This window comes from Chlamydotis macqueenii, chromosome 10, assembly GCF_036417535.1.
Source record: "Chlamydotis macqueenii isolate bChlMac1 chromosome 10, bChlMac1.mat, whole genome shotgun sequence".
In the NCBI taxonomy this organism is placed as follows: Eukaryota; Metazoa; Chordata; class Aves; order Otidiformes; family Otididae; genus Chlamydotis; species Chlamydotis macqueenii.
This window is the reverse complement of record NC_141565.1, coordinates 3,812,540-3,828,770: the sequence shown is the minus strand read 5'-3', so window position 1 is coordinate 3,828,770 and position 16,231 is coordinate 3,812,540. Positions and strand designations below refer to the sequence as shown.

Genomic DNA, 16,231 nt, shown 5'->3' with positions numbered 1-16,231 from the left:
GGTAACCAGTTTTAAATAGTGTTTTATCTCAGGTTGCACAACTGTACCTCAAACTGGTAGAGCGATGGGATAGTTGTCCTGGCATAAACAGACACAGCCCGCTTAATTGCGTGTCAGCTCAGTGCTTGAACATGTTTGCGCGTTATTCTTCTCTTGTGTCGAGAAGTCATTCTTTGCTTGTGTAAAATCCCAATCAGAAATATATTTTAGGGTGTAAAGTTGAATACATACTAATGATTTACAGCGGGATACTTTACAGGATCATTAAAAGTATCCTCAAATTGTGTTATATGATCCTAAGAAATTTGGCGTGGGGGAAACTGCGAAGAAAAAGCAACCTGCACAGGTGTGAAAGTGCACTGTTAAGCCTCCCAAAAGGGTGCCCTAGAGAGAAGAATTTAGGCAGCTAAACTCTGGATATTTATTGTTCCAAATTAAGCTAACTTTTAGGTAACTTTTTTCTTCTTTTCATCTATTTATTGCAGATAAAGTTGATACTTTGTCATAGGTGCATTTGAAGAAAAAAAATAAACTACCAAACACCCCTCCCCAAACCTGCCCTCCCCCCAAAACACCCGCAAAAGCCCCCTACCCAGCTGCCCTAGCTTGTGTAATAGTTGTAAGTAAACTCAGTTTCAAACGTTTTTAAATAAAATTTTTCTGCTAACGGCACAAATTAATTTTTTTGTATGTATGAAGTTTTAGATAATTTAAATACAATGTTAAATTAGCAGTAAGGGGGAACTATTGGTGATGGTAGCTGTTTTCAGTGGGTTTATGGTGCATTAGTAACGAAAGGACCCTATCTTCTCCACCTCCATAACCTACATTTTTATTTCCTCTCCTCTCATGAGGAACTTGTGCCTGCGAAGTTGAGGCCAGGTGAGGAAAACGTGGAGGCTACAGCCTCACTCAGTCGTACTGTGTGCTATTTCAGTTGTGGTTCAGTCTTTTCATAGGAGGACTGTGGGAGAGCTGGGATTCTGCCACTGTGTGCCTCTGCTCAGCAACTGAAGTGGTGTAAAGGAGGTGACTCAGCTTTCAGTGAACAGTTAGTTTATTCTGCGTCTCTTCATGGACAGTAGTTAGCAATTAAATTCTCCATGAGTGATGTTTGCATAAAAACTTATGTGGTACAAGCACTGTAAATATTGAAATATGTGGGAAAAGTTAGTGATCCATGGTCACTTTGGACAGACTGTCCAAAAATGCTGCAGCGTTGGCTTGCAAATAAGCTCATGCCCAGTCGGGATAGGTAAGATTTTATAGATTAGTAGGTGTTGCTTTCTCTTTTCCATGACAGAACATACTGTGATCCTTCTTTGGGGGGAAAAATAACGTGGAGAGGGGGTGAAAGTGTTTGTTCTTAGCTTTAATTAGCTTTCTCAAGATGCTTTTACTGTTTGGATAACTGACAGTAGACCTGCATGCTTAATTTTCACATGAGCATAAGAAAAATGTAATGATACTATTAAGGGAGTGTTTGAATGGTTGAGATAGGAGTTTCTTCTCGAAGCTTTGCTTCTGGAAAAGCAAAACTAAGTGACCTCCACTCATCCAGGAGACATTAGTATTGATTAGTAAACAATTTGAACACTACCTCATCTACATATTTGGGTTTTAAGTGGTGCTTTTTCTAAGTGTTGAGTAGTGGGGATACAAGTGGAACGAAACGCGAGAGCTGCTATTGCAAAGGCTGGGTGGAAGGACCGGGTGATTGCATTAACTGGCAATATTCAACATGTGTGGGATGAAAGTAACTGTTTGTCCTTTAGGCGATTCTTGAGTCTCAACAGAATTGCATAACTGAACATAAAACTGATTACTTGGGACTTCTCCCAATATGGTATGGTCTTACAGATTTTGAGAATCTTTTTGTAGGGAATAAGGCCACAAATAGAGATGTATTATCACTAAATTATTGAGAAGGTAATACTAATACATATTTCCAGTATGTGATTTCATAATTACTAGTCTGAGTACTTGATGGCTGTTGTTACGTGAAGATGGCTTTTTAAATCTAATTTTTTAAAAGAAAAAGGCATTACTTTTAAGGTTTTCTTCCTATGTTCTCCACTGATGTCAGTTTTGTTTGAGGTGTGTCTTTGTAAGTTGGTGTTGAGAGTGCCTGCCTTTTTCAATATTCATTTATTTTAATTTTGGGGACTACATCCTTCCCAAAGTCTACGTTTTTGCTTTTGAAGAGACTTGATCTCTGAAAGTGTCACAGCAATAATACCTAGCTTTTTAAAAATTTATTTTTGAACTCTCTGAGGCTTCAGCATGTCCTGAAAATGAGAAGATTGGAGATAAATGCTTTTCTGACTGTATTAACCTTTGCAAAATGAGTTTGACTGCATTGCTTTTTTTATTCCTGTAAGTGACTGATAGGTGCATTGTCCCTTAAGAGTAGCTGCACTTTTTATAGGTATCCTTTTTGATGAAATAATTTAAACGTAGTTGGATAAACTTTGCAACCTGATTGTATTTCTAATTAGTTTTTTAATGAGTTAGCCTACTGGTAAAGCCATAGTTATTGAAAATTTATTAAAAGCTGGCAACCGTGTCTTCATTTTTTCAAAATGAACTTAACTATAGCTTTCAAGAATGATTACAAGAACGATTACGTGAGTAATGTGCTAGCATTTTTGTAAAATCAGAAACAAAAAAAAACCCCTCTCTTCTTTCTCCCAGTCTTATTCTGATCAGAGCGGAAAGGAACTTGTGCGGGATACTGCTGAAAATGCAGAAATGGAACAGTATTTAAGAGGCTGTGTTTCAGTCTTGCATTAAAGATCCCTTACTGAATGTTCTCTTTACTGCACAACTGCAGAATTAGATTATTAAAAAAAATCTAAATTAAAAAAGAAAAAGTATCTTGTCTTTCACATTCAGATTACATACTGCTGTGGTTCTTGAGAGAAAGAGGGGCAAATTCAGCTGCTTATGCTTCAGGGCTGTCCGGCCTTGGTTTCCTGCGACGTTGATTCGGAGAGTTAAGTGCAGCGCCAGAGCTGGGTCCTGCTGGAAGTGGTCTGGATTTCAGCCTTTCTTGTTTATTGTAACAATCGTGTTACAGAATAATTTTTGAGTGTTTCGTGTGTAACCACAGTCAGGCAACTAAACTATGCCACCTTATTCCATTGTATAACGGAACAGGAACTAATTCCTGGCATCACAGAATTCAAAGTTGTTATAAATTATAAATGTATAAGTTGTTGTGAAGAGTAAATTAGTGCAATTTATTCTTATGTTTCTAAACTGTTGTAGCTCACACTTCTGACAGTGTGTGTAATATTTTTATACTTGCGAGTCCATAGAAAAGGTTCTGTAGACTGTGCAGTTTGTATTTAAATATCAACTTGGAACTCTTTAATTTTTTATTTTTTTTTTTTAAACCTCCCTCACTCAAAGTTCTACTTCAGTAACTTCTGAAAGCTTTACGTCTAACTGTTGACAAGTTTCTGGTGTTAGAGATTATTGCACAGCTCTGACGTTGTTTACGTGAGTTGTGTAGCACTTGGTGTAGTGGAAAAATGAGCGTCAGTGGAAGGAAAGCAGTGACTGAAGCCAATAAGGGACTTCAAAGAAGCCAAGCCTTTTGTTCTTGCATCTCCTTGGCACTGAAAAATTCAAACATTGTAGTAGTTTGATGTATAGGTCCTTGGTTGAAGGTATCCTTTTTCTGACTTGAAGAACTAGCAGTTGAAGTGCTGAATGGCAATATCACAAAGAACGCATCTGCTGGGCCTTTTTCCTAGAAGTTAATTTCCTGGTTAACACGGTGAATTTTGCACAGGCTTCCTGCTCCTCCTGGATGAGCAGTCTAAGACCAAGTGTTTTGACATGCCTCAGTCAAACGCATGAATGTTTTGAGAAGCTTTTGATCTTGGTCATTCTAATCTTCGACCAGCCGCCTTTTTTGCTGAACAGCAGACTGTCTCCCACCTTTTGAAAGGTGTGATTCGATCAAAAACGCCTGGCTTGTATTGTAAACCCCGCGGCTGGTGGGGGTGTGCAGAAGGTGGGCTATAGAGCACGTCTGCAATAGAAAGCTAATGTTTGTTCTACTGATCTTGTAATTTTTGTGCAGATGAGAATCTGAGTCTGTAGCAGGGGCAAACAGAATTTTAAGTCACAACAGAATTGTAGCATAATGGAGAAAATCAGATATTGAGTCCCTTGTTTTCCTCCCTTTTTTTTTTTTTTTTAGAATGTCTCATAGGATATTTTCTTTCCTAGTTTGTTAGTATTAACAAATAAATTTTATCTGAACAGTTCTAAATACTTCTTGTGCAAGGGGGGAGATTTCTTCTCCTCCCCCCCCCGCTTTAGTATGACCATGCGATTGTAACTCTTATTTTTGAATCATCAATTACACGTCTTACTGGGAAAACGTGAACAGAATTAGGTCGTCTCTCTGAGATTGTGACGTGTCTAGCAACCTGCAGCCACCAGATGGCAAGATTTACCGAGGCAAATTCAAACTAGTGTCATTGTCTACAGCAGGAGGTGGAAAAGAAAACGCTGCAGGGTTAGCCTTGTGTTTGTCTCATTTAGAGCAGCCTAAGTCAGAAGCTTTCGTTACTGGCTGTTATCAAACGTAGCTGATGTTCAGAAGTGAATTTTGAGGCTTGTTCCAGCTGATCTTGATAGCTTCTGTTCTGCTGTGCCCCAATTTTACTGTTTCCTCTCAAAGCCTCTTGAGCAGAGATTGCCCGTTGTGTCGTGAATACAGCGGGTATCTTTTCAGTCCTGGTGAATGGTCATCAAAAGCTTGTTGTTTGGTTCGGGTACTAGCTTACTAAATACAGACTCCGAATGCCAGTTCACTGAGCGATCACAGTGCCATGCTCTTAGGCAGCTGGTAAACCTACCTGCGTGTGCAGAGTGTCTGCCACCGTTACAGGAACGCAAACACACTTGTGTATATAAACTGAGATTAATCCATGTGCTAGTGCCATATAAAAGTACTTTGTAACTATAAATGTTACAATATTGCTAAGGAAACCATGCAGAAAGAAGAAAACCAAAAGCTGCGTTTCTCACTGGCTTCAGAGTGCAGGGATTTTTGTTGTCATTGATAAAACGGAGCATTTTAATAGCAATTAGCATGGTATCTGGGTCATACGAATAAAATATGTCAGAATTTTTTCATATGAGTGTATCATAAAATTGGAAGTTAGGGTTTCACTTAGTCTTGACTTGTCAAGCAGCTGTACGCTGGTGGCAGCGAGGCTGTGATGCAGTCTGCAGCAGCATTGCAGTCTCACGCTGAAGTGTTTGTTGCTATGGGAACCAGGATAAGAAAAACATTGCTATGTCAAAATGATTGAAAGCGCCATTCATTTAGCAAATGTAAGCTGCACATAAGCAGAACATTCTGCACTGGTGGAGGCCACCTGAACTCGGGTGGGATACATGGCTGTCCACCATTCTAATAAGCTTTCATGAATTGAGGAGGAGAAAGTCTACTGCAGTGGAAGTTCTGCATGCTTTGCAAACAGCTGACCTTTCCTCTCTTGCCCTTTCCTCCCTCCAGCCTCCCTCCATGTTTAATTAGGTCCATGATATAGATTGGCATTAATTAAGTCAAAAGGGTGTGAATAGCTGCTTATTTTATCTCCTTGACTTAAAAACCATCAAAAATCAATTCAGAATCACAGACTGGTTTGGGTGGGAAGGGACCTTCAAAGCCCACCCAGTCCAACCCCCTGCCAGGAGCAGGGACATCTCCAGCCAGATCAGGTTGCTCAGAGCCCCGGCCAACCTGGCCTGGAATGTTTCCAGGGATGGAGCATCCACCACCTCTCTGGGCAACCTGGGACAGTGCTCCACCATGCTCCGCGTAAAAAAAAAAAAAAAAAAAAAAAAAAAAAATTCCATTCTGAATCTACCTCCCTCTGTTTTGAAACCATGACCCCTTGTCCTGTCACACCAGGCCCTGCTGAACAGTCTCTCCCCATCTTTCCTGCAGCCCCCTTTGGGCACTGGGAGGCCGCTCTCAGGTCTCCCCAGAGCCTCCTCTTCTCCAGGCTGAACAGCCCCAGCTCTCTCAGCCTGGCCTCACAGGAGAGGTGCTCCAGCCCTCTGATCATCTTCGTGGCCTCCTCTGGACCTTCTCCAACTGGTCCACATCCTTCTGATTTTGGGGGCTCCAGAGCTGGATGCAGTGCTGCAGGGAGGGGGTTTCACCAGAGCAGAGTAGAGGGGGAGAATCCCCTCCCTCGACCTGCTGGCCACGCTCCTCTTGATGCAGCCCAGGATGCGGTTGGCCTTCTGGGCCGCAAGGGCGCATTGCCGGCTCATGTTGAGCTTCTCATCCACCAGCGCTCCCAAGTCCTTCTCCTCAGGGCTGCTCTCCATCCATTCCCCGCCCAGCCTGGATTTGTGCCTGGGATTGCCATGACCCAGGTGCAGGACCTTGCACTTGGCCTGGTTGAACTTCATGAGGTTGGCACGGGCCCACCTCTCCAGCCTGTCAAGGTCCCTCTGGATGGCATCCCTCCCTTCCAGCGTGTCGACAGCAGCACACAGCTTGGTGTCATCGTTGAACTTGCTGAGGGTGCACTCTATCCCACTGTCCATGTCGCCGACAAAGATGTTAAATGTTGATTAATGCTTAAAAAGAAAAGCAAGTTCTACATCTAAAACAAAAAAACCAGCTGTTATGCTATGAATTTGATTAAATCTATGCATACTTAGTTAAGTGACACAGGATAACTACATAATCAGCTTTGGTTTTGCTGCTACAACTCAGCTGTCTTCTGGAAGAATAACTTTCTCCTTTCCAGATATATAAGTGATTCCTCATTTCAGGTGTTGCTTTAAAAGTTACCGGCTCGCCAAATGAAAGGATAAATCTGGAACTGTCTTCTCAGAACCAAAATGGATTGAGAGCAGCCCTGAGGAGAAGGACTTGGGGGTGCTGCTGGATGAAAAGCTCACCATGAGCCGGCAATGTGCCCTTGCAACCCAGAAGGCCAACCGCATCCTGGGCTGCATCAAGAGAAGCGGAGGGAGGTGATTCTCCCCCTCTACTCTGCCCTGGTGAGACCCTACCTGGAGTACTGTGTCCAGTTCTGGAGCCCCCAACACAAGAAGGACATGGACCAGTTGGAGAGGGTCCAGAGGAGGCCACGCAGATGCTGAGAGGGCTGGAGCAGCTCTGCTGTGAGGCCAGGCTGAGAGAGCTGGGGCTGTTCAGCCTGGAGAAGAGGAGGCTCTGGGGAGACCTGAGAGTGGCCTCCCAGTGCCTAAAGGGGGCTGCAGGAAAGATGGGGAGAGACTGTTCAGCAGGGCCTGCTGTGACAGGACGAGGGGTAATGGTTTTAAAATAGAGGGAGGTAGATTTAGATTGGATATTAGGGAAAAGTTTTTTTTCCACTGAGGGTGGTGGAGCACTGGCCCAGGTTGCGCAGAGAGGTGGTGGATGCCCCATCCCTGGAAACATTCCAGGCCAGGTTGGCCGGGGCTCTGAGCAACCTGATCTGGTTGGGGATGTCCCTGCTCCTTGCAGGGGGGTTGGACTGGGTGGGCTTTGAAGGTCCCTTCCCACCCAAACCAGTCTATGGTTCTATATTAAATGCTGAGTGCTAATCTGGGATTAGATTTCCTAATTCGCACTATGCAATGTAGTGTTTTGTGTATTAACTTTGTAGTCAAACTGTTATGGGAGTATTTTTCAAATAATTCATAAGCGAAGAGCTTCCTTCAGTTGGTAATTAAAGAACGAAATCTTATCCAATACGTAAAGTTATTGTGGTTTTCCAAAGAATGTCGTGAATAAAATCAGCTAATGAGGGGAATGATGAAAAGTGAGGAAGGATTAGTATATATCTTTGTGTAACGTCTTAAACAGCTTATGGTGAGTTGATGATAAAACATTTGAGGCTTCTGCTGTGGTGATATTTGACAGCTGTTTGTTTCAGCAGTGATATTTGTGTTTGCAGAAAAGAGGGACGGTGCTGCTTTGAGACAGTTCCTGTGTCCTGTGACTAGGGCAAGGTGAGCCAACTGACAGAGTCGTGCAGAGCACATCTGAGCTTCAAAATGGAATAGGAAGTTGAATTCAGTGTTTGCAATTGTGCTGTGTGCATGAGAGAGAGAGTTCAGAATATACGTACAGAAAAGGAACAGATGTGTTAATCCTTTTAATAAGTTTCCTTCTGGATTATGTAATAACGCAGATTTTTGTTTTATTTATTTATTTTTTTACACCCTGCGCATTTCTCTTCTGCAGACAAGAGTCAGAAAGCAAATATCCTGATCTTAGCTGTTGCTGTTCCTCAGGTGTTAATTGGTGGTGAGAAGTCACTGGGTCAGCAGCTGTGGTACCTCAGTTAGCACAGCCATTCCTGCTCGGGGACTCAGGATGATCCCTAAGGTGTTGTTTTCAAATCCATGCCCACTGTGCTCGTGTGCCTTGGGTGGTGGGTAGTGCCTAGACTTTGAAGGCAAAGAAAACTGTTTCTGTTGTGATAAGCTATTAAATGTTGTTAAAGAATGGGATTTGGTTTGCTCATCATGGGGTGATTTTTTTCCTTGTCAAAGGGGGTTTTTACTTTGAACACTAAGGAAATGAGTAGCTATGAAGAAAGGATGTGGGAGTTCACTGTGCAGAGAACTTAACAATGCATGAATTTAGTAAAACCCCAGATCTACTTCAAAAATAGGAACAATGTCAAAACTGGACATACAAATTTGGAGCATATTAATAATTTTCATCGTCTCTGACTCGTTAAGATAGTTTTGATGTTGGGAGATTAAGGTAGAAATTATCAGCTTCAACCTGTTTGAATGCTGTACTTTCAATCAGAATCCCTCTAATTTATGATTTGCCAAATCAGTATTTATTCTTTTGTGTTGGGGAGTTCAGTTCCCTGAACTTTTCAACTGCTGAAATGTCTGCGTCCTGAAGTTTTAGTGCACGATCCTGAGTGCCGAGAAAGCAGAAATCGCTGTTATCCCACACTGCTCTACAGGCATGAATCAAGAGCTTCACCGCCTGCTGAGACAGCCTTCTCCTTAACCTCGCTAAATGTTTGAGAAAGAAGTACGAAATCCTCTCTGTGTCATTTTGCAGAGAAATTTGAAGGTCAAACCCAGGACAAATTGTAGGCCAGTTGGGAAATAAAAAAACCCCTGTTTCTAACAGCACACTTTTAGGAGCTGCGGCAGGATTGCATTAGGAGAGAAGTTGCTGCTTTAATTTCACTTGCAACCTCGGGGAGCTGTTTGATGCTGGGGTTTGACCTTTTCTGAGATCTGGCGAATCTGTTCGATGCCATTTGCAATGGGTTGCCCTAAACGGGCTGTAGCACTGGTCACCTTGCTTCTCATACCCAACTGCAAATTCAGTGGTCACCAGCATAAAACTGAAATGTGTGCTTTCAAGTTGAAGGGGATTTGTGATAGATACCTGACTCAACAGAAGCGTGCTTCTTGGCACGTGGGAAAGGGCTTTTTTCGTGTATCTTTGTGTTGTAGAATAGCAATATTTATGTGAGTGGCCTTGCTTTTGGTTTTGTGGTTTGTTTTTTTTTTTTTAATTCTTTTAAAACCTAAATATCCGTGCTGTGGGGACTGTTTTGGTGCACAGAGATCAGTGTTTGGCAAATTGTGCAGCTGTTAACTTTCAGGGAACTGTCAGGGTTTAGGCAAGCCATGTTTAACACAGCCCAAAATTTCCTGGAAGCTGAGGACCAGCATCAGTAGTGATTCGTGGTTTTATCACTTAGCAAAGTCTTATCAAAGTCACAATTGTATTTGCAATGGACTTGGGAATACAGATAGAAAAGTTAACAGGGAATTATGAGGCAGCCCGTGGGCTGATAGACTAACCGCAGTACGGCTTAGTCTCAGGGGGAGGCCGAGTTTCTTCGCTTACTGCATGAAGAAAAGGGAGCAGAATTCACGGGAGGGCGGCATTCCTCAGGCTGCCTTCACCCTCCCTAGTTGCATAAACCAAACAATCTTTCTGCAAATTTAAGAAATGATTGTTTTGTGTAGATGGAAGAGTAAAAAAATGCTTCCTTTACTAATCATATATACTTGTGTCGGGATGAAGGTGCCTCTGATTTCTTTTTTTTTCTTTCCCCCCTTATGATGTGTAGGTAAGTCAGAAGTGTCAGGCCAATATATTTGTAGCTAAATCTAGTTAGACTAAATAACAGAAACAGGCTCCAGTCTTGAAGCACTGTGACTGCCAAGGCTGTTCTCTGCTGCAGATGCCTCCTCTAGCTTGTTCCCAGTCGGAGGCTGTATCTGCGGTTCAGTATCGGGGTGGCGTCTGTGGGCAGTATCGGTGTGGTGAGAACCAGTTGCTTTAAGTAACGCTTCCTTTGAGAGAGAGGCTCAAAATGTGTTTGAGTTACTTTTTATTTTATTTGGTGGCTGTGTCAGTATTACTTCTGTACTGTACCTCTAAAGAGCCGTAAATCATTGTTGCAAGTGTGGTTCATAGTAGATGCAGTGGTTTGTGTTTTATGTTCCACTAAACACTGGCAGCAAGGTCAGACAATTTTACCAGAAGAGGTAAATTTTATGCTTTCATGGCTGAGAGAGAGAGGGAGAGATCACACCGCATACATTTTTGTGGTTAAAGTCCACTTTGGGGATAAAATTAATTTTTCATGCATGTTTGGAGGAGGCAGAGTCGAAACTCTTAGCACTTTAATGTCTTTGGGGGATTGTTTCAGCCTCTAGCTGTGTTAAATGGGACTAATAATTTCAGCTAATGGGTGTCTAACAACTTCTGAAAAATGGAGACTAGTTTAGGAGTGGGGTAAAGAGAAGTTTTGCACATTAGTGGAATGTTAGGCAAATGCTAATGATCTTCGTACAGTTTCCACTTGTTTTTGGAGAGAGGGTCTCTTAGGGTAATAACAAAAGTTCATAGTAATGAGTCCCACTCTAAAACAAATTGCGAAAGCCTGTATACATTTCTAAATTTCAAAGCAGGGATACAGACATCATGCGAAACACTTGTCACTGGGTTTGTTTAATTTTTTTTTATGTTTAAGAAATGTTGCAGCTGAAAGTCAATCTTGAAACAGCTAGTGAAGCTATGGAACTTCGGCTGATGTTTAGTGAGTCTTTAACAGTAGTTTTTATCCACCTGGGACAACTTTGGCATCAAGAATTCTTCATATCTCCACATGACATCATCATGGGTAAAACTTGTAAAAGACAGTAGCTTTAATTTTCATCAATAGATTTTTGAGGGGTGATTCATAAATCTCCTGCTGTTGGGCCAGATCCATTCTTCTAATTTTTCCTGTAAATGATTTTTTTTTTGTTACTCTTGGGGCTGATCTGTGATTAAAAATCAGTCATCTTCAAAAAAAAAAAAAAATTTGCTATAGGACCACTACTTTCAAAAAGAGAAGGTAGGAGTGACCATATGTCTTCTGTATTTTGGCTACTCCTTTCTTTAGAAACTCTCGGTCTCTAAATGCAGCTCATTCTTTGGGAAAGGATCTTCTAGTTACACTGGAAAATCAAACCCAGAAAAGCTTGCCTGGATTGCTCAGTAACTCCATTCTAGTTATTTGTATTACTGTTAGCTGTTCGTTCACAGCTTCTGTGCATCTATGACGCTTTGTCTTCAGGTTATTCTTCCTGTGAGTTCATGGGAGGTTGGTCTTTTTAAATGCACCTTTAGGCATGAAGAGGGTATGTTATTGACCTCAAAATGCATTGCTTTTCCTTATCTGCTATATAAACATTGCATAAATAGTTAATTATTTGTTTCCATCTTAAGAGAAAACAATTGGTTCCTAATCAAACCATCAGGCCATTTAGCATATCCGGGAAGCGTGCTAGGCCTCAGATTCTGATGTTAACCTTTGAGCTACAAGGCACTTTGTATGATGAAAATTTGTCCTCGTCCCTCAGAGCCCAGTGGTGCTCAAAATGAGTTTTAGCAAGCACGGGGCTGTGAGCGCCCTGGTCTGGGGGAAGGTGTCCCTGCCCAGGGCAGGGGGGTTGGAGCTGGACGGGCTTTAAGGTCCCTTCCACCCAAACCGTTCTGTGATTCTATGATTGGTACGGTTTTGTGTTTGGCGGGGGTGGTGACTTTGTTCTTCAATCAGAGAATTAAGAGTGGAAATGATAAATAGCGTGAAAAGACTTTTCTGTAGGATGTATCAACCTGAGATTTCTTTATTCTCAGATTCTGAAAATAACATGCAGATACCTGAATGCCCATGGTGCAGAAACGCACAATGCCAGGTGCCTTTTGGTGCTGTTACTCCAGGTTTTTGAAACTTTGTAATTTCATTCAGCATCTAAATCAATAACTGGTATTTTTTTTTCTGTATATAAAATAAAACAGTAGTATTGTTATCCACCCTTAGCCATAATCCTCCGATGTTGGACTGTCCCGAGGATTTTTGGCCATTGTTCCATCCTTAATCTATTGTGTATTGTGCGTATTTTTACTGAGTAATTTTGGAGTAAAATAAAGATGATATTTTTCACATCTGTAGCTTGCTTGAAGATGAAAGAAAGGCAGAAGAAACGGTGTTATGTCTTTGGCAGCAAGTCTATAAGCCTTGCAGTGGCCAGTGCTGTAATTAATCTGCTCCAATTCAGGCAATGTGCCGAAATTAACTCGTGTTGTGAATGAAGTAAAACATAACCATTCTTACTAGCTTTCTTTTAAGTGGGATGCAGTGATAAAAGAATACTTTTCTTATTTTTGGAACAGGGTTCCGGACTTTGTGAGGGAGAAGCGTTTTGGGAACTGGCTTAAAGATGCACGAGATTGGGCTATATCTAGAAACCGGTACTGGGGAACACCCATCCCTTTGTGGGTCAGTGACGATTTTGAAGAGGTAAGGAAATAAAGGTTTCCAGCTGACAGAAGAGCCTACCTTTACATGTTGTTTATTTTGATAGAGGTTTCTATCTTCGGTTGCCGCAGTCTTAAATTCTGTAAATGTCTTAACAGCATATCTTTATCTGTAATAGGTGATAGATACGTGCATATATGTGCAGGCATTTGTGTGTCCATACGCGTTTTCTTTGCTTTTGCTTGAAAGCTGCAAGCATTTTTTCTTGTTTTTTATGTTAGAATTAATCTTATCTTTCCTGGAAGAATTTGCAGTGATGGTAAATGTAATGGAAATAACAAATGCAGTGAGAAAATGGCAAGGAAGAGATGTCTTGCTCAGAACTTTCAGTCTGCTTTTGGAATTCTGATGGTTGGTTACTTAAGCCAAATGAATTGCTGGAGGTGTAAAAGCAAGCCCACCATAGTAGAACAGTGAAAATATATATTTGTAGTTCTACAAATGTGAATGTAACAGACTGTAAAAGTGTGAATCTAGTTCAATGATGAAAGTGTATAATGGGAATGCTAGAAATGGATTTTTGGAAGTTGTCAAGTACCCTGCAGTTGGTAGCATAAAGCTAACTGCACAAGTGAATACGTAGTTTTGATGTAGTTTTTGTTTTGTTTTGTTTTTTTTCTTCTATGTGAATTAGTTCCATTAGACATATCTGATAAGTATTCCTCATGCTGGAAATATGAAATGGGAGTCAGCGTCAGGATGTCTATGGAAGGTGAATACTGATTGCAGCATCCCAAGCTTTTATTTTTATCTCCCTTGATTCGAAAAAGCTTACTTTTTGTTTTAGACTTGGAAGACCTCAACTAGCAAAATGTATGCTAGCTATTTTATTGTCTTAAACTGCACTATTGCTTAGATGTGCACCATTGGAAATCTTGCCGATAGACAGGGAGATATTGAGGGAGGGAGGGAGATACTTAAATTGTAATTGCAAGTAGCATCTGAGAAAGCCTTGGCGTTTCAATTCTATTTGTGCTCTCAGCGTGCTTGTAAATCACTGGCAAACCAAGTGCTTCTGCCTCTCATGTAACAGTTAAAGTTTAGTTTGAAGACTGACAGTTTATACCTAAAAATTTTGAATAAATGTTAAAAATTAAGTCTCTTGTTTGGTGTAACAGGTTTTTCAGATAGAGAAAAGACTTTGTTTCGTGCTAAGGTACTTCAAGACATGATGCTGCCGCTGAAGAAGATTGTGTAAAGATTACATTACTCCCACTCCTCGCTTCTAATAATCTATCATTTCCTGTCCAGTCTCCTCATGTCTGTATTCCTGTGTGTACATTTTTTTCTTTTTTAGATTTGATTTGTTTGTTTTTTCATAACAATATGATATCTACCTTGGAAGACTGATCTTGCCTTTGAAATTAGCTGCAAATATTCCTCAGGACCTGGTGTTCTGAGTAACGGTAGAAATACCAACAGATCTGTTATTTTTTTCCGTAGACGTTATACATTTCTGTGTACTCTAGAGTCTGAATGTCACACTTCAGTAGTCAAGTATGTTTTCTAGACCATGCTAAATTTCAAGTTAAGGGTTTTTTTAATATTCACTCTCTTTTTATGCATGTGGGATATAGATTAAAAACTAAATACCATTGGAACTGATGTGGAACTTAAGACCTAAGTGACATCTGCTCTCTTATAAAAATAATATTCACCCAAAATTTCCTGACTTCAGTTTTACTGCAACCTAGAGCCATGTGAGATTGCAGAGCCTCCTCTTCATGTCTTGTTCTCAAAAGAACACTTCATTGTATGCAGTTATGCTGTGCATATTAAATCCTGGAGAAGTAATAACAGTTCTTTATTTAATATACAGAATTAATTGGTATTAAAATTACTTTTATTACAAATCAATATGTCTTTTCCCACAGTTCTATTTTAACTTTTATTTTAGTATTATTTTAGCATAATTATCAGATAGAGATGCATAATGGAAGTTAAATTTTGAAGCTTGTATTTATTACCACATTTTTGCAGACAGTTTATCATTTCAAGCTCTCAAATTTCAATTATTTCCTCAGTGGAGGAACACATCTCATTTGGATTGGATAATAAAATTTTTTAATATAGCACCCAAGTTGATAAAGCAGATGTAGGTTAATTTTATAGGACTTGCATACAAATTATAGTATTAAATAGTGAAGTTACGGAAATTCTCCGATAGTTTCATTGCTTGTCACTGACGTAAACTGTTAACTCTCCACTAGTTTTGGTGTGCATGTTGTTGAGTAAGAGATTTGGAACGAGAGGGCTCTGGCTGGGCTCTCCTGAAGGGTGAGGGAACTTCTTAGGTCTGTTTCCAGTCTGCTTTGAGGCTGCATTTTAGCTGATCTTAGCAGTAATTTCTTTTACTAATTACTATTCAGAAGATGCTTTCTAAAGACTCCAGAATGTCTTGCTCATATACTGATACACTGCATGGCCTTTTCTTTCTGTGAACGCTCTCATTCTTCAATTATAGATACTTAAGAGAGCTTAAGTTGATGTGGCTGAAACATAAAATGAAGGAGGAACAAGTAACTGGTAGGGAAAGGAGTCAGGCTACTGAAGTAGACATTGCCGTTGAAGAAATGTATCTGAAGCCACAGCTTTGATTTGAGAGCGTAAACCAGTTTATTCCTTGCAGAAATGAGTGGGTGCAGCCTAATGAGGGATCGGATTTGATTAGCATCTACTTGCTGTCCTGTTCTCTTGCCTTCAAGTTTCTAACGAGCTACTGTTGGGACAGAGTAGCTCCATCCTTCTGACTCAGATAGAGGCAGTCTTATTCCGTATGGTGATACCTAGTTTCTCTGGTGGTGGTTGGATTTTTTTCATGTGGACTTAAGATTCGTTCTTCTGTGAATACGTTCTGCTGGCTGCAGTTCTACAGATGCAGCCAATATTCAGAATCTTGAGTATTGAAATACTTGGCTCAAAAAGGAACAACTTTTAACTTGGCAGCTTTTAACGAAGAGCACAGAATGAAAGTATGTTCAAATACTAAGGGTAGCAAAGACAAAGTAATCACTGTGTCCAGGGGTACTTTTTACCCATGCTGCTATTAAAACCCTTTCTTCCGCTGGCAGTGCTGAACCAAGCACGTGCTGCCTGCTCACTTTAGCTTGTACGATGGCTTATGAGGCCACATGGTGAACGAAGAACAGATCTGGGTTAAAAGTAGTTTGTGATAAGTGAATTTTTAACTGAGGTCAATCCCTGATGTGGTTTGCTATGCAAACCACAGGCTGTTGTACTTGACTAGTGTGATTATTGTCATACTCCTCTTCCTGTAGAAAAATAAGACAAATAGATAAGTAATGAAAAAAATTGCATTTCAAAAGTACTTTAACAATAAAAGATGGTGATTACTAAAGGCAGGTCAAGAGTTG

General features: G+C 40.7%; 1 protein-coding gene and 1 long non-coding RNA gene across 2 annotated transcripts in view; one reads left to right on the top strand and one right to left on the bottom strand.

Annotated features, from left to right (window-relative positions):
• The window catches only part of LOC147599458 (uncharacterized), a 352,989-nt gene extending 345,793 nt beyond the window's left edge, over positions 1-7,196 (bottom strand). The window contains exon 1 of the long non-coding RNA XR_015259588.1: positions 7,063-7,196. This is a non-coding gene — a long non-coding RNA (uncharacterized LOC147599458). The remainder of the gene's footprint in view (positions 1-7,062) is intronic.
• Positions 1-16,231, top strand: part of IARS1 (isoleucyl-tRNA synthetase 1) — a 110,778-nt gene that overhangs the window by 41,470 nt on the left and 53,077 nt on the right. Inside the window, exon 14 of the mRNA XM_086755766.1 lies at positions 12,713-12,839. Coding sequence (XP_086611892.1) covers positions 12,713-12,839 — 127 coding nt within the window. The remainder of the gene's footprint in view (positions 1-12,712; positions 12,840-16,231) is intronic.